The following is a 17,706-nucleotide window of genomic DNA, read 5'->3' as shown; positions in this document are numbered from 1 at the left end:
GAGAGCTTTTCAGCCCCAATTCATTGGTCCAGAAATGAGCCATTTACAACCACCTTGTTAACATGCAAGAGATAGGTGAATTTGGATAACCAGTAGTCATCTAAAAATACTATAGTATTTATAAGCAGTCTGCTATCTCCTGCTCTCTGATGTAACCATGTGGTCTGAGTCTACACATGACTGCTGCCTAATACAGTTGCAGGTGCTCTTACCTAACAATAATTCAGCAGCAGTTGTGCTGCAGTTTCCAGAGCAAATTCAAGGTGAGCCCCACATTGGATTACTGTAACACATCCTATCTTGAAGCCACTTGTTGGCATCCATTCATCTTGTGATACCACGGAGTACGCCTCCAGGAGTTATGGTAAGTCAAATCACTGCATGAGCAGCACCAAAGTGACCTCCCCGGGGCACAAGCCTGGCCAGTGTGTATGGAAGTCCTGGCGTGTCTAGATGATAAGACCTCCCTTTCAGCCTCACTGATGTGGTCCAAAGGAAAGCACAGCAATACGTTGTGTGCCGGTTTGGCTGCAGGAGTTGCCAGAAAAAGGTGTACAAGGCACCATCCAACCCTATTGGAGACTCCACTCCAAATTTGTGTAGTGGAGGTTTAGCATCAGAGTTTTTCTTCTAGATGAGCTACCTGGCCAGGTTGATGAACCCTATCTGCCCCTCACTTCCTACTACAAGCAGGTGCAGAAACTGCTTTCTTAACCATTGGACCCACTATTGCCTCATCCGCTCAGTTGACCAGAGCCTGTCTTTGGATGTAGGAGAAGTCCCTAAGCTTTGAGACCCATCAGCTGTCCTCAGCTGGTTTAGCTGGCTAGTCTGGACCCAACCAGTCAAATCTGCTCTGCTAAATATAAGGAAAGAGGGAAAGAGGTCAAGACGTGTGATCAGGTATACAGCCAGAAGCACTCCGATCTTGCAACCCATCACTTTGAACTGCAGCAACAGCAGAGGCAAGGTCACTCTGTAGTTGGCCAACTTGATTGTCAAAATGTCCAGCCAGTTAGTCACGGCAGCTCACTGAAGGCTCCAAGAGTCCTTCCCTCTATGGCAGTGGTTTTCAACCAGAGTGCCATGGCACCCTGGGGTGCCTTGAACAATGGTCAGGGTTGCCACGGGCAACACTGGCCTCTGTCCCTCTTTCCTTCCCTCCCTTCTGAAGCCCTCTCGTGTCTCTGCCTCCCAAAGGCTTGCACAGCCTTTTGTTGCAGCAGCCCTGCCTACAATGTGCTCCCCAGGTGAATGGTGCCTCTGGGGCTGGCCAAGGGGTACTGGTTGCCAGGAGCTGAGGTGGCCTTGCAGTAAGCAAGCAAATAGGCAAGGGAACCCAGCCAGCCAGTCCGTCAGCCCTTGCTGTTGGGAATGGATAGACAAGTGGGAGGCTGGGCAGGCAGGCAGGCACTGCGCCGGCCAGCCTTGTGCTTGCTGTGTGCAAGGCCTGCCTGGGAGGTGAGTGCCCAGTGCTGAAGGAGAGCCCGGCAGCACCCGCAGCTGCCTCCCGAGTTAAAGTGAAGGCCTCACGTTTGTCCAGTCTCTGTTAGGCCACTAAGGCTGGGGGCATCCTCTTCCCAGGCCACTGGGGGCGGCGTGAGGAGGCACCTCTCTTTTGTGTGGGAAGGGCAGCTCAGAGACCAGGGACAATGATAGCTACTGCCCAGAGGACTCCCAAGGGGAGGGGAGAGAGAGGAGGGTGAGGGAACACTCCATAAAGCATGAAGGGCTGCCGGCTCTGTAGGCAAGGGGTGACATAACTGGCTCCCGAGTCCCACAGGGGTGCCTCAGAAAGAAAGTAGTTGCTCAAGGGAGCCGTGGGCTCAAAAATGTTGAGAACCTCTGCTGTATGGGAAATACATGGGAAAGTATTGTACAGTGGTACCTTGGTTCCCGAATGGCTTAGTTGTCGAACAAATCAGCTCCCGAACACCGCAAACCCAGAAGTAAGTGTTCCAGTTTGCGAACGTTTTTCAGAAGCCAAACGTCCAACGTGGTTTCTGTGGCTTCCAACTGAGTGTAGGAAGCTCCTGCAGCCAATCAGAAGCCGTGCCTTGATTTTCAAACTGTTTTGGGAGTCAAGCGGACTCCCAGAACGGATAAAGTTCAAGAACCAAGGTACCACTGTATAGGGGACGAAATTCCACAATCTAGGGGCTGCCACCACTGAAATGAGGGTGGCAGAACTACCAAGAGGGTCCTCTTGATCTTAGTACCCAAGAAGTCTGTAGAAAGGAGGTAGTCTCATAGGTATTTGGAGCATAAGTCATTTAGGGCTTTAAACACCAGTTTGAGCCCCTGAAATTGTGCCCCAAAATGAACTGGCAGCTAATGCATCTGTTTTAGAACAGGGGAGCCCCACCAGTAATCTGGCTGCTGTGTTTGAAGCCAATTGAAGTTTCCAAGTCATCTTCAACTGCAGCCCAATGTAGACAACGTTACAATAATTTATGAGACTTACTTGATCCCTAAAAGGTTTCTAAACAACTTATATTTAAAAACATACACTGTATATTCTATCAGATAGCATGCAAGAGCATTTTAGCAGTCATCTGCAGTGGTGGGATCAGTTGCACCTGAGTAAGAGTAGTGTGACTCAAAATGTGTTGAGTTTACTGCTCTTGGTACACCTTTGAAAACTCCTCTTTGTCATCCATTCCTGCACTTCCTATCTTTCCTTCCTAGAACTAAAAATGAACTGATTTCAGCATCAGTTGACAGCTTTCCTTTCCAATGGCTTTCCCTCACGCTATTTTACCACAACAGAAATATTCCTTTAATGTATGTATTATTCATGTTATAATGATGGCTTGAGTCAGAGCCTACTACTACTATTACTACTATTATCATTACCATCAGCTACGTGCTGTTTAGTGGTTGAATTAAGAAAAAAAACAAGCTCTGGCCAGAGGGTTACAAGAAGACGCTGAGACCACAAAGAAAGGGGAAGAGACCCAGAAGCACAAGAGGAAGTGGGAAATTGTATATTTAGCAAATATTTGATGAGAGGGAAACTCCATGCATTGTCTTCTGGAAATAATGTGACACGACAGAGTCTGAAAATAGTTTTTATGTAAAATAAATGTGCTGTTGCAACTGAGGATGAGGCAGGGAGCGGGTGTCACAACAGAAACTTCTGCTTGAGAACTTCAACTGCTTGTGGTATAATGGTAATAAATAGATAAATCAATACATGGTTTCTCTCATTTGTGGGGAAAGTCACTGAACCATTATGTGTCATAACAGAAATAAACTTCTATCTGTCAGTTGCTGAAGAGTAAGGACAGGGAATAAATATCAACACCATGCCTTTCACATAAACTGATCTGCTTGTATTGCCTGAAACCAAATGCTAAGTACAGTGGCACACTGGTCTAATCCTGCATTCCCGCATCCTGTATTTGAACAGTTTAGGCTGCAATACTTAACTGGGGAGTAGGTCCCCTTGAATTCCATAGGATTTAATTTTGAACAGGTGACAGCCACACCATACATTTTCACCTGAGTTAGGAAACCCGTATTCCCTTCACAGAGCTACAATTCTCAGAGAGGTTTACCAATCAAATGCCTCTTCACACAGCCACTGGGAATTGTGGTTCTGTGGGGAAATAGGGCGTTTCCTATTAATTCTCAACACCCTTAACAAACTACAGCTCCCAGAATCCTTTGAAGCCATGAGTGTGGTTTTATAGTGCTTTAAAGGTGTGGTGTGAATGTGGCCTATAATGATGGTGCTGAAAGTGGCTTTTAATGGTTCTACATAATGCAACTTTGATAACACAGCCTTACCAAACATGGGTGGGAGCTTGTCATACATTTCCCTCCATTTCACAATCCCAGGCAAGCAGCTTCTGTGAGCTTTATTGAGTCCCTAGTGAACCACCGTGCATGGCAGAATCTCCAAGTGTCCCTATTTTCCAGGGACAGTCCCGGATTTACAAAAGCCACCCTGGTTTCTGATTTGATCCTGGAATGTTCTGCTTTTCCTTAGGACGTCCCTATTTCCATCAGAGAAATGTTGGAGAGTATGGAGTTATGCAACCCTCGAGCCAACGAGATAAGTAACTATACAACCTTTAGAAGACATCTAAAGGCAGCCCTATATAGTTTTATTATGTTTTTATATACAGTCATACCTTGGGTCACAGACACTTCAGGGTGCGTTTTTTCGGGTTGCAGACCGCCAAAACCCGGAAATACCGGAACGGGTTAAAAGGACCTTGTCCCCTAGGAGTTGGCTTCTATGCGTAAGACACACACACACACACACACACACACACACACAGAGAGAGAGAGAGAGAGAGAGAGAGAGAGAGAGAGAATGGGAATACAAAAAGGGGAGGTGTGAGGAGGCCAAGGAAATAAGCAAATGATTTCAAAGTTACAAAAAACGGATTTGTTTTTAATTCTTTTTTAGCGATTTGTCTTTTGTATTTTTATTCCTCTTTTTTCTTTTTCATGTATTTTTTATGTTCTCTTTTTTGTATCTTTTTCTTTTTATATGACCTTTTTTCATTTTGTAAACTTATGTTTTTGTAAAACTTCAATAAATATCTTTAAAAAAAGAGAGAGAGACAGACAGACAGACAGACAGAGAGTGTGTTTGTGTGTGTGTGACTGGAGTAATACACACGCACAAGCACATACGCGGTGTGTCGCTCCAGTCATACAGATACCATTGTATGTTACACAGTCCTAATTCACATACTGTCCTTATGTTAAAACAAAAAAAAATTTTTCCTTCCAGTAGCACCTTAAAGACCAACTAAGTTAGTTCTTGGTATGAGCTTTCGTGTGCATGCACACGAAAGCTCATACCAAGAACTAACTTAGTTGGCCTTTAAGGTGCTACTGGAAGGAAAAAAAATTTTTTGTTTTGACTATGGCAGACCAACACGGCTACCTATCTGTAACTGTCCTTATGTTGACATCAGTCTAAGATGTCGACGGGTCCACCCGAGGAACACGATTGCTCCTTTCTTTGGCCAGCTCCCTCCGGATGGGAAGCTGGCAGAGGGGGTGGCAAGCTCCGTCTTGCTGCTTTTGTAGAAAAAGCCGACGGGTTCAAGCTCTGGGCCCGCCCCGTCCATGCCGTGCTTCCCCTTTTCTCAGCAGCGGCCGGACGTAAAAGGCGCTGAGACACAACGCCTCCCGGCCACAACTTCCGCAGGGGGAGAGAAGCTGGACGTTCCCGGACGCCTCCGCCGCGGGGAGAAGGACCAGGCTCACCTGCTCGACAGGTGAGTGTTGCTTCTCAACCAGATGCTGCAGGTGAAGCTCCAGGAGTGGCGACCCCCGTTCATCTCCCTCGCCCCTTGTCCGACGCGAAGCCCCTTTGGCAGCCAGACGGCTCCTCCCCCCCCAAAAAACCCTCGTTTCAATGGGCTTTCGCGGGTCTTCAGTCTTTTGTAGAGTAGGGGAAAGAAAAGAGTATTGTGGCATCTTAAAAGAGATGATGCTACCAAAATCTAGTTACTGGATTGATAGATCAGATGTCAAGGAAATGAACAACTGTCTGACTTTTAGAAGACATCTGAAAGCAGCCCTATTTAGGTATGTTTTTAATGTTTGACGTTTTATTCTTTTTTTAATATTCTGTCTAGGGAAACCTAGCCAGGTGGATGGGGTATAAATAACAAATTATTAAAACAATTATTATTATACTGGATGCTTCTCTCAGAGCTCCCACCCCCCCACCTCCCCAGTTATTTTATTTGTTCAACACTCCTGTAAAGGCTGAGAGGCTATTATTAGAATTAGAATTAGAATTTATATACCACCCTATACCCGGAGGTCTCAGGGCAGTTCACAGAATAAAATCAAAATATAAAACCACAAAATACATAATCAAAATAAAAACAACAACCCGATAATGCCCCCCCCCCAACACACCACGTTTTAAAAGGGCATAGGATGTAAATCAAATCAACCAAAGGCCTGATTGATAGCTAGAGGTTAGAGCAGCCTAAATTGGTACCCGCATAATTCTGGGAGAGGGAGGGAAAGGGGCTTATTTCCTAACGATCTTCCAGCCTGTGGAGGTGGCTTCGACAAGGGAACGTGATGGTATCAAGTTGAAAATGCTGGAAGTAAGAGAGGAGGTGGATCGCAATCTGCTGCTGTCTTCCCTTTGATGTTGGATGCCCCTGGATTTGGACTCTCTGGAAATCCAACTTCTTGTTTCTGTCTCGGATTTCTGAAGAGCCATATGGTGTGGTGTCCAGATGAATCATACTCAAAGTAGACCCACTGGAATCAGTTGACTTAATTTATCTCAGCGGGTCTGCTTTGAGTATGATTTAGGTGGACACACCACCCATTGTCTTTTAAAAACACTGTGCATAATATAAATCAGCCAAGAAGTTTGTAGGATTCATTTCATAGAAGTAAAAGCTGAAAAAATGTTTTTCAACATGGTAAAACTATTCTACTAGTTAAGTAAAAGAAAAAAATTTTGCCTGCAAAGAACATGAGAGTTTCTAGTTGCGACTTGGATTTCCCCGTTGCCTGACTATATTTAAGAGGCAATGTAAGACTTGCTTACTGTAGAGTTTTTTAAGAGAGTAGGGATAAGAGAAAATTGAGTTCTTTTGCTTTTTAAAAAAGGAAGTGTGGTTGTAGCTAGATATTTTTTCTCTTGGGGTTTTTGTGCTTCTGTTTAATGTTCGTAGATTTGGGGTTTATACAGAGTTTGTATGTGAGTAAAAAATCTTCTCCAAACAGGCACAATAGCAACCCTTGTCATCAAAACATCTCTTCCTTTGGTTTACCTTACTTTTCTAAACATCTAGTTTGAGGAAGAGTTCTGTGTCACCCAGAGGGCTGCATACTGCACTCTTCAATTCAAATTGATCTAATTAAAAACTATTGTTTCACATGTTTTGATTTGGGGGTCAGGGGAGGGATGTTGGACCAGTGTGACTAGAACATGTTTTAGAACTTAAAACACAATATAACACAGGGGTTTAGGTGTGCCAGGTTTTGTTTTTCATTGAGAGCGTACAAGAAGTAATGGGGAAAAGTAAATTGTTCATAAAGTGTTGCAACTTTAAGTCTTGTTGTTGTTTTTCCCCAGGCTGGATTATGTCTTTCCTCTAACCATTCCTTTTTTAATCACCTTGTATCTATTGGTTTGTGGATCAGCTATTAAGAACATTTGCCATCTGCAAGGTAATTTGAGTGAGTTTATTTAGCAGTTTTTAGCCAGGAAGTTAATTAGGTAGAGGGCCCTTTGAGATCTCAAGCTGATGCTCAGTTCCCAGGTGTCACTGCCTTTCGCTATCTTTGTCTGCTATAAATAAATGAGACTGTTTCTATTCCTTCTTGCCTTTAAAACTGTGGCTGGTTTCCTGCATTGAACTTCACCTGAAAGTCACAGCGAAGCTCACACTGGTATGTCTATAGCATCATAGAATTGTAGAGTTGGAAGGGGCACTGAGGATCATCTAGTCCAACCCCATGCAATGCAGGAATATCCAGCTGTCCCATACGGGGTTCGAACCTGCAACCTTGGCATTATCAGCACCACGCTCTAACCAACTGAGCTAAAATGTGAGCTGTTGAACAAAGCAGATTGAGGAAATAGTATGCAGGTTCTGCAATGGAATTTTTTTATGTCTTATGTTTACAGCTGAGTTCCTCTATTAGGCATGTCCTTTCTGCTCATTCTACTCCTGTGTTGATTATTTCATGTTTATAAGGTTCATAGGGTCAGGACATATCAGCAGTTTTCTACATGCCAGGTTGCATTCACAACCAGGAGTGCAGGAAGTGTTCCTGGGAAAGACAATGATTCCAGATGCTCTGCCTGTCTCTGCTGTTGCGTCTCTGTCCACTGAGAACCTTAAAAATAACAGATGGTGCCAATGGTTGTTTGCTAAGACCAAAGATGACTGGAGATCTCAGCCATTTCAGCATTTAGCCAAACTGTTTCTAAGTCTTCTCCCTCTAGGTGGATTCATTGTATTCTGGAATATTGGCTAGACTCACAGAGCAGATTCGTTACAAACATTAGACCTGTTGGATTCAGGCTGGAGGAAACAGAATCTGTGAAAAAGCAACCTCATTCCAGCTCCTAAAATCAGAGCTGCCTGGCTCTATCTGAAGTGCCATGAAGAAAGTTGCCTGGTTTATGTCTGCCTGGTAGCCTTTTAATCCTAGTTGTGTGTTAAGTAAAATGCGGGAATCACTGATGGGGAATTCCAACCTATTCTATATCAAGATATATTCTCTGCACAGTACTAACTGCCATAGGAAAACAGTCTGAGCTCAGGCCAGCTTTTGGCTACAGTTTCGTGTGTGCATATTAAAGTGCATATTAATACAGCCCTTGCAGTGTACCTGTGCCTTAAGGTGGTGCTGTTCCCCAAAAAATAAAACAGCCAAAGTCTGCAGTTGCATCTGAGCCAGGTCTGATGAGCATTTCATACAGAAAGGTAACGTATTCATCAGATAATCAGTCTTGTATGCACAGCTCGTTTTTCACTGCTCATTCCAGGCTTCTTCAGCAAGGGTTGTTATCAAAACAATGGCTTTACCATTTAAATTTCAACCCCGCCTTGAGAACAGAAGAGCCCTGCTATATTACACCACAGTCAGCATTCTGTTCTCACAATAAGCAACCTGCTGGCTATGGGAAGCCTATCAGTAGCACATGTGTGCATTAACATTCTGCTGCTCATATTCCCCAGCAACTGGTATTCAGGGCCATGGGACCCAAAGGTAAATGCAGCCATTGATAGCCGTATCTATGAATTTGCCTGCTTGCTGTCCCTCATTCTCACTACCACCTTAAGCTGACCTGAGAGTCAGGGAGGTATCCCCAGTGGCCATGGGTGTAGCCAGGATTTTTGTTAAGGGATGCAGGACTTTTGTTGGGGGGGCAGGACTGATGTGATTGGTCAGTTAGTTAAGTATTTCTATTGTTTTACTTGAGCGGGGGGGGGGTGGCAGCTGCCCCCCCCCGGCTACATCAAAGTGTTGGTGTTGACCTTTAAAGCCTCGGCCCAGTATACCTGAAGGGGCGTCTCCACCCTCATCATTCTGCCCGGACGCTGAGGTCCAGTGCCGAGGGCCTTCTGGCGGTTCCTTCACTGCGAGAAGCAAAGCTACAGGAAACCAGGCAGAGGGCCTTCTCGGTAGTGGTGCCTGCCCTGTGGAACGCCCTCCCATCAGATGTCAAAGAGATAAACAACTACCTGACATTTAAAAGACATCTAAAGGCAGCCCTGTTCAGGGAAGTTTTTAATGTGTGACATTTTGATGTATTTTAAATCTTTGTTGGAAGCCGCCCAGAATGGCTGGAGAAACCCAGCCAGATGGGCGGGGTAGGTATAAATAAATAAATAAATAAATAAATAAATAAATAAATAAATAAATAAATAAATATTTTATTATATTACAGCCATGCAAGCGGCAGTGCAGTATACATAAATATCACCACTTAGGACAGAGCTTTTCAGACTTTTCATGTTGGTGACACATTTTTAGACATGCATCCTTTCGCGACACAGTAACTCAGTTTTACTAGCAAACTGAGGGTTAAACTAACCCCTTATAAGAGTGTTTGCGCGACACACTGCAGCCAATATACTAACATTTTGCAACACACAGTTTGGAAAGCTCTGAGTTACGGAAACAAGTGACACCCCCCCCCCAGTACATGAGTGGTACTTGCAGCAATAAAACTGCTAGCACATTTGCAAAGCTAAGCAGGGTCTGGTATGGTTTCAAATTGGATGGGGGACCACGTGTTCAGATTCCTGCATTGCAGGGGTTGGACTGGATGACCTTCAGGGTCCCTTCCAGCTCTTTAGTTCTACGATTCTTAACAATTCCTTTCCAATTGCACCCTAGGCTCTCTAGATCCTGGCCTGTGGGTTTTCTTTGGCGTGGTAGTTTCAGAATATTCTTGGTTTTTCTTTTATGTTCAACATAGTGAGCACATCTGCGGTTTGCTTATTTGGGGGAGTTGATAAGTTCACATGCATCATATATTCAGTGAACTCACACCACTGACAGGGACAAAGACTCTTTAGCATGTGCTATGTGGTCTGAAAGGATGGCTTCCTGTTGTAGATTCAAGTGAGCAGCTTCTGAGAGCAAAGGATGCCTACATTCCTCTGAGTGCTTTTTTTGGTGTGCACTTGGCAGGGACCTGCTACACAGTGTGCCCTGTTAGTTAACCCTTTGGCCACCGCTTGGAAACAGCTGCAGGGGAAGTATTTCAGCAGCCATTTGCTGATGTCCAGAGCTTTAACCACCTGAAGTGTTAGATACCTGTTTCCTTCTCACAGCAAATAGAAATGCTAAAGTAACTAAAAATGGGGAAGTATAAAGGCAGACTAAAATAGGGGCCTTTCCAGGTTTGTAACATATAATGTTTTTTTGAAATTGTCGTGCTTCATTCTGGGCAGTTTACAACATTAATAAAAAATATTCAGTAAAAAACCCCACACACACCCCATAATAAAACCAATTATGAACAATACAAATCATAACATAAAACAACCCCAAAGGCCTGCAATAAACTAAAAGGTTTATTAATAGTTATGTACATGTGTTCTGTCTTTTTTTGGGAGAAATACATTGTCTAAATAGCAACAGAAACTAACTAATATCCTGTATTATGTTGTAATAATAATAATAATAATAATAATAATAATAATAATAATAAAATTAATAATAATTTATTTATACCCCACCCATCTGGCTGGGTTTCCCCAGCTACTCTTGGCAGCTCCCAACAGAATATTAAAAACACAATAAAAGATCAAACATTAAAAACTTCCCTAAGCCTTTTATAGGCTTATTATCATGTCACAGTCCAAAAGTGTGTGTATTATAGTTTCTCCAGAGCTCTGCAGTCAGTGGTCTGTTCTGTGTATGTATATGAGAGGCTCTTAAATCCCCTTTTTCCTCCTCCTTGCTGCTGCTTCACATGCTTTCGCTGTAATGTACTTTCCAGTCTTGCCTTGAAAAACTTCTGCTTCCCCCACCACTGCTGCCCTAGTTCCCTTCTGATTTCAGAATAGCTTTGAATGAATCTTGTGCCATGTTAAAAGACGGAGATTTTTTCCCTTCTGAACTTCTTTTTCATTTATTCTATAGACTGGAAAAATCGGGATACTTCATCGTCTTTAGATCCGGGTGTTTTGCTGCAATGGGAAATGGAAACTCCAAAAGAACGTTTCCTTTTTCTCCAAGAAACAGCATGAAGGACAACCATGCAAGTCCAGGACAAGAAAGCTTTAAGCAAAAGCCCAAAACGTTTGAACTGTCACTGGGTGAGGAAACCAGTGGGGATACCAATACTGAAGAAATTCACAGCAGTGACGGAGATGTTTTTTACAGGTTTGTGGTTCTTCATGCTGAGGAAGATGTCGAGGAAGCTGCTAGAGTCCAGGACTTGCTACAGAATGAATTCTGCATTAAACCAGGAATCATATTTGCCGAAATGCCTGGAGGGAGGCATCTGTTTGAAAATTTAAACCATGCAATGAATGGATCTGCTTGGATAATCATCTTGCTGACTGAAAACTTCTTAAGTGAGCTTTGGTGCGAGTTCCAGCTCTGCACGTGTCTCTTCAGCGCATTGACCATACCGCACAAAGGATACACCGTCATCCCAATGAGGCCGCGGAATAACCCACTCCCAAGGGAGAGGACTCCTTTCATCCTCCAGAGCATTAACACACTACAGGAAGATAGCCCTGGATTTGCCCAGCAAGTGAAGAACATTTTCCAGGATTCGAGATACAGGCAACAGCAAGCCATATGGCAGTATGAAAAGAAGAAGGAAGAGGTGCAAAAGATGCTGGAGTGGCAAACCCATTAAGGCAATTTCTGCGAAACCCCATACGCCCCAAAGAACTGCTTTTTTCAAATGATCCCCGCTGAGTGTTAATCATCCTAACACTTAATGGTGTCTCATGGCAGAAAAATGCTCCCTAGCTATAAGAGCTGACTTCATGGAAGCTTTGCAGAGAGGGTTCATAGATCAGGGGTTACGGAAACAGATCTAGCCCTTGGCATCTCCAGTTAAATGATCTTTCATAGAGCCGGAAGTAGTTCTGCCTGGGAGGGGGCACTACCAGTGAGAGCTGACAATACTGGGCTAGATGGTCCAATGGTTTAAACTCTGTGGTTCTCAAAGTGGGCAGTACCATCCCCAGGGAGGGGGAGCGGTTACCTGGAGTGTGTGCTATGAGATAGGGTGGCTCTGGAGGTGTAAATGACTATATATGGACTTTGAGAAGCTGTTATCCCTGTTGCACTAATTGAACTAAATTGTTTTCATTGGATTTTGAATAAATGCGCAGTTATTTGTTACCGTTTTGAATTCTGTTGTGTTATAATCCTCCTTTGAGGGACGCGGGTGGCACTGTGGGTTAAACCACAGAGCCTAGAATTTGCCGATCAGAAGCTCGGCAGTTCGAATCCCTGCGACGGGGTGAGCTCCCGTTGCTCGGTCCCTGCTCCTGCCAACCTAGCAGTTCAAAAACACGTTAAAGTGCAAGTAGATAAATAGGTACCACTCCGGCGGGAAGGTAAACGGCATTTCCGTGCGCTGCTCTGGTTCGCCAGAAGCGGCTTAGTCATGCTGGCCACATGACCCAGAAGCTGTACGCCGGCTCCCTCGGCCAGTAAAGCGAGATGAGCACCGCATCCCCAGAGTTGGTCACTACTGGACCTAATGGTCAGGGGTCCCTTTACCTTTACCTATAATCCTCCTTCATGGGTCATGCACACTGCTATTCTGAATAACGCTTTTTATAGAGTAGCTGAAACCACGGATGATTTTATGGAACCTAGAGGGGCTGTGACCCCCAAAAGGTTGGGGATCCACAGGTCTAATTCAATGTAAGGCAGCTTTTGCTGGAATTGGACAATTTTTAGAGAGAGAATTGAACATTGATTGAAAGAGGGATTGCAGTCAGTTGTGTGTACACTCATCTTACTTCCATCTTTAGTGAACAGGTTTTGCATTGTTTTAGAAACCTGTTCAACCAGGCACAGCAAGGGGACAAAAAGAAATGTTTGTGTACTTGTGTGTTTATGAAGAACTTGTTGCCCTCCAGATGTTGTGGGATTCTCTTTTTTCCCATATCATTTTTATTAAATCTCCAAAAATATTCCAAAATACTTATCATCATGTAATTAAAACAGCAACAACATGCAGTTTCTTCTTGACTTCCCACCCCTCCTTTCCTGATGTTTTTTTACTCCTTCTTGTTAGCTGTTTTACAAAATGTAAGTTTTAATTTGTTAATTCTTTCAATAATCCACTGCTTATATTTCAAACCCTGCCAGTGACTTCATATATGGGTGATAATTTGATAGATAATCCATAGACTCCACTCCTCCTTAAGCACTCAGTCATTACGTCTTCTTAATTTGGCAGTTAATTTCACCATTTCAGCATAGTCTTGTCAGTTTCATAGGCCATTTCTCCTTAGTTGGTCGTCATCCTTCTTTCCCCTTCTGTGAATATTAAGTTGTGGGATTCTCAAATCCCATTAGCCCTAGCCAGCATGGCCAGTTGTCCGGGATGATAGTGAATGGTGGCTCAACAACATCTAGAGAGTCACAGGTTGCCCAGCTTGGTGTATACTGTCGGAGAGGATCCTGCTCTCAAACCAGCTGCAACGGTCTGAAAAACTACTGCCAGTCTTTGGCCTTCAAATCAGGTTTGCCGGGAGACTGTATTTGGTTTTCCAGCATCTGAGAAACTTACTGTGGTACCAGATAAGAACTAAGTCTTTCCTGCTAAAGACTATTGTATGTCCAAACTCAGCTCAAAGTGCCATGTTCTCTGTTAGGCCACATTTTAATTTTTGCACTGTAAACTACTTCAACTGCAACAGAGCAGAGTCTCTCATGTTGTGCCTGCCATTCAAACCAAATAACAAACAAGCTGGAGATGAGAAAGTTGCCTGGCCCTTGCCCAGTAATGGTGCTCGTCTCCAACATCCAAGGCACAGATACTGGACCATAAATCAGTATGGTGCTTCAGCAGCTGTCTTGGTTCCTTCAGTCATTCCAGATCTTTCTTTTTTGATGTGTTTATACAGCTAGGATTCATGAAAAAAGGCTTCTCAGCAGAGAGCTTCCATCAATTGGCCTCATTCCCATCAAACCACAAAATGGCGTGTTGCAACATGTCTTGAACCGCATGAACAACTGTGGTCTCCAAAGAGTTAGTGCCAGTTGCTCCAGGCTTTTTCATTACATGACTGGCAGACTAACTTCTACAACCCTCTTTACATACATTAGCAGATAGCTTCTCTCGTTCTGTGGCACTCTGTTCTCCTGTGTGATTGGTTGGTTGAAAACAAAAGTTAAAATTAAGGTGACCAGATGCAAAGAAGGGCAGGGCTCCTGTGCTTTAACAATTAGGTAGAACAGGGAATTTCAGCAGGTTCAACTGGTTAGGCAAAAACTGCACTGGCTCAGATTCCATCTCCTACGTGACAGCCTTCTCCTTTCCATATGGATGCCCTAGTGCAACAGTGACAGACCTGGAAAACTATCCCCCAATGCTAACTTCTGGTCCTGGTACTGCAGGTAAGAGCAGAACCATCATATCATCTTGCCTCCCACTCCCACCTCAGAGAGCCACTCCAGGAGGATACCATAGCTGATGGTGTCAAAAGCTGCTGAGATAGTACTTTGTCAGGGCGACCAAGCCATTTAGGTGTCAAAACCCCACTGAAATGGATCTATGTAATTAGTCTCATCTTAACACACCTAAAGTTGAGCAGTCATCACCCTTTCCATCACCTTACCCCCAGAGGGGACATTAGCTATTGAGCAGTCGTTTTTTAATACCTCAGGGTCCAGGGATGGCCCCTTGCGAGAGGGCACTAGCACCTCTGCCATTGGCATCTCCTTCCACAAAGAGGCGTATACCACTCCCCATACCAACTCCCCCCAGTCACTGCCCAGCTAGCTCTCATAAGTCATATGGGCATGGCTCCAGAGTAATGTGGGATGAACAGATTATTATTATTATTATTATTATTATTATTATTATTATTATTATTTATTATTATTATTCCCTGGCTGTCAGGGTTGCCCCAGCCACTGTGGATGGCTTCCAAATGATATAAAAACATAATAAAACATCAAACATTAAAACCTTCCCAATACAGGGCTGCCTTCAGGTGTCATCTAAAAGTTGTATAGTTCTTTATCTCCTTGACATCTGATAGGAGGGTGTTCCACAAGGCAGGTGCCACAACCAAGAAGGCCCTCTGCCTGGTTCCTGTCACTTAGCTTCTCACAGTGAGGGAACTGCCAGAGGGCCCTTGGAGCTGGAGCTTAGTGTCCCGGCTGAACGATGGGTGTGGAGACGCTCTTTCAGGTATACAGGGCCGAGGCCATTTAAAGCTTTAAAGGTCAGCACCAACACTTTGAATTGTGCTCGGAAACGTACTGGGTGACTTGTCAATATACTTGAGTTGCAACAACTGAAGCCAATCTCATATAATTGTAACAGGCGTGGCCCTGGACATTTCCGCTCATCCTTCAGCCTCAGTAGCATCAAGTTTGGAGTGAATATGAGTAACTTTTTTCTCAAAGTGCCTTGCAAATTCATCACAGTTGGCCCCAGAGGGTTCTGTTGACCCTGAAGAAGCACTGGCATCAACCAGCCTCTTCACAACCCTAAAAAACTCAGTGAGTTGGCTACTTAAAGATGCTGTGGTTGGCAGAGAAGTGAGCTCTCTTTGCTGTCAGCACTGTCAACTGGTAGCGGGGCTCAGTCACTCTGGCAGCTGCCCCAGGGTGCCAGGTGCTTGCAAAGGCCATGGCACTGTGCTGCCCTGGAAGCCAAAGCCTGAAATTCTATCACTGTGCTCTTGGGCAGTTGTTAGTTTGCACAGGCTCTACAGTTCAAGTGCAATGTTGCAGTGCAAGACCATTGGCTAGTAGTTGTCCTTTTTTATCCTTTCTTTGTTTGTACCAGGCTGTGCTTAACACTATGTGGAATGCTGCTTTGATACTTGCATTGCTCTATTTATTTTAGGAGAATTAACACCCCCTTTCCTCCTCCACTTGCTAAAGAAGTGCTAATCTTATTTGATCTCCATCACATCTGAAGTCAGGAAAGCATATGATAAAAATAGTAAAAAATCTCAGCAGCAAAGTAGTTATTCCATATCAGAACACTGAAAGCCTTGGTCTATAAAGCAGTTTATAAATATAATTCAGAGGGTGTGTTGATACGTGGCAGACTGGTTATATGTCATGATGCTTAAGTGTTCTGAATGCGTTTTTCTAGAGGACTGATGCAGCTTGTCAAATTATATACATACATACAATACAAGCTGAAGGCCACCACAGTCCATAAATAGAGAGTACACAATGTTTAGCATATGCATCAATGAATATACAGGAAGATTGGCTTCAAAACTCCCCCTGCAAGGAACCATCTCCACTGCAAATATGGGGAATATAAGATACAAAACACTCCACTGAATTTTTTGTATGCTGAGCATTATTATTTTTAAGCTGCTGTAGCTAATTTTGCAACTCTCCTTTAAAAGATGTAAAAGGAATCACACATGCAAACTTGTACAGTTATATAAAACCCAAGGACAATGCTCACCAATTTCTGTGCAATTAAAAATTGCAGCTTGAATTTACTCAAGGAAAAGGAAAAGAAACCCATTAGGGGAGAGGGGCCGCCTTGTAAAGGTAAAAAAATAGCTAAAGGACCCCTGGACAGTTAAGTCCAGTCAAAGACAACTATGGGATTGTGGCACTCATCTCGCTTTCAGGCTGAGGGAGCCGGCGTTTGCCTACAGACAGCTTTCCGGATCATGACCAGCATGACTAAACCACTTCTGGCACAACGGGACACTGTAACGGAAACCAGAGCATACGGGAACACTGTTTACTTTCCTGTTGCAGTGGTACCTATTTATTTACTTGTGCTGGTATGCTTTCGAACTGCTAGGTTGGCAGAAGCTGGGGCAGAGCAATGGGGCTCACCCCGTCATGTGGATTTGAACCGCCGACCTTCTGATTGGCAAGCCCAAGAGGCTGAGTGGTTTATACCACAGCACCACCTGCGTCCCTGGCTTGTAGAGACATATTGGCACTATAGAAGTGCTGTACTGATGATGGTTCTGTGTGCACAGAATCATAGATTCATAGAATCACAGAACTGGAGAGTTGGAAGGTACCCTGAGGATCATCTAGTCCAACCCCCTGCAATGCAGGAATATGCAGCTGCATGTTTGCTTTCTATCCGCTCAACTCGTACATTTTTGGATTAGCAGCTTTATTACAAAATGACTTGTCTCCAATGATGCTGAACGAGGGGCAGGAAGTGTGAAGGACCACAGGATTTGCCCAGATGACTCCACTGATGCACACATCTACAGATGGAGTGGATCAGTGCTCAGCAGCCCCGCCCCGCCATGTCACACACCTGGCCCCCAAGATGAGTTTGGATTTCATATCCCGCTTTATCACTACCCTAAGGAGTCTCAAAGCGGCTAACATTCTCCTTTCCCTTCCTCCCCCAAAACAAACACTCGGTGAGGTGAGTGAGGCTGAGAGACTTCAGAGAAGTGTGACTGGCCCAAGGTAACCCAGCAGCTGCATGTGGAGGAGCAGAGACGTGAACCCGGTTCACCAGATTACGAGACTACCGCTCTTAACCACAACACCACACTGGCTCTCCAGTCCAGATAT

At 44.3% G+C, this 17,706-nt stretch overlaps 1 protein-coding gene across 4 annotated transcripts; it reads left to right on the top strand.

Moving 5' to 3' along the window:
- Positions 1-346: 346 nt before the first annotated feature.
- Positions 347-12,333, top strand: TICAM2 (TIR domain containing adaptor molecule 2). 4 transcript variants are annotated; one of them, XM_083577142.1, is made up of 3 exons: positions 347-364; positions 5,119-5,243; positions 11,113-12,333. In XM_083577142.1, exons 1-3 carry the CDS (start codon positions 362-364, stop codon positions 11,837-11,839), a joined length of 855 nt encoding a protein of 284 aa, XP_083433268.1. In that variant the 5' UTR covers positions 347-361; the 3' UTR covers positions 11,840-12,333. The 4 variants fall into 4 exon arrangements, with proteins under 4 accessions (XP_083433268.1, XP_083433267.1, XP_083433266.1 ...); XM_083577141.1 differs by lacking the exon at positions 347-364 and having other exon boundaries at positions 4,942-5,243; XM_083577140.1 differs by lacking the exons at positions 347-364; positions 5,119-5,243 and adding an exon at positions 5,269-5,556.
- The last annotated feature ends 5,373 nt before the right edge of the window (positions 12,334-17,706 follow it).

This window comes from Podarcis filfolensis (assembly GCF_964270895.1).
Source record: "Podarcis filfolensis genome assembly, chromosome: 11".
In the NCBI taxonomy this organism is placed as follows: Eukaryota; Metazoa; Chordata; class Lepidosauria; order Squamata; family Lacertidae; genus Podarcis; species Podarcis filfolensis.
Note: the sequence above shows the minus strand (reverse complement) of the source record. Positions and strands in the feature narration are given on the sequence as shown.

Excerpts from the sequence above, each read along its gene's own strand:
- TICAM2 (XM_083577140.1), top strand. The coding sequence starts at position 5,384 with ATGGGCTTTCGCGGGTCTTCAGTCTTTTGTAGAGTAGGGGAAAGAAAA. Across the intron at positions 5,557-11,112 it reads CTGAAAGCAGCCCTATTTAG|ACTGGAAAAATCGGGATACT; the intron begins GTATGTTTTTAA and ends TTTATTCTATAG.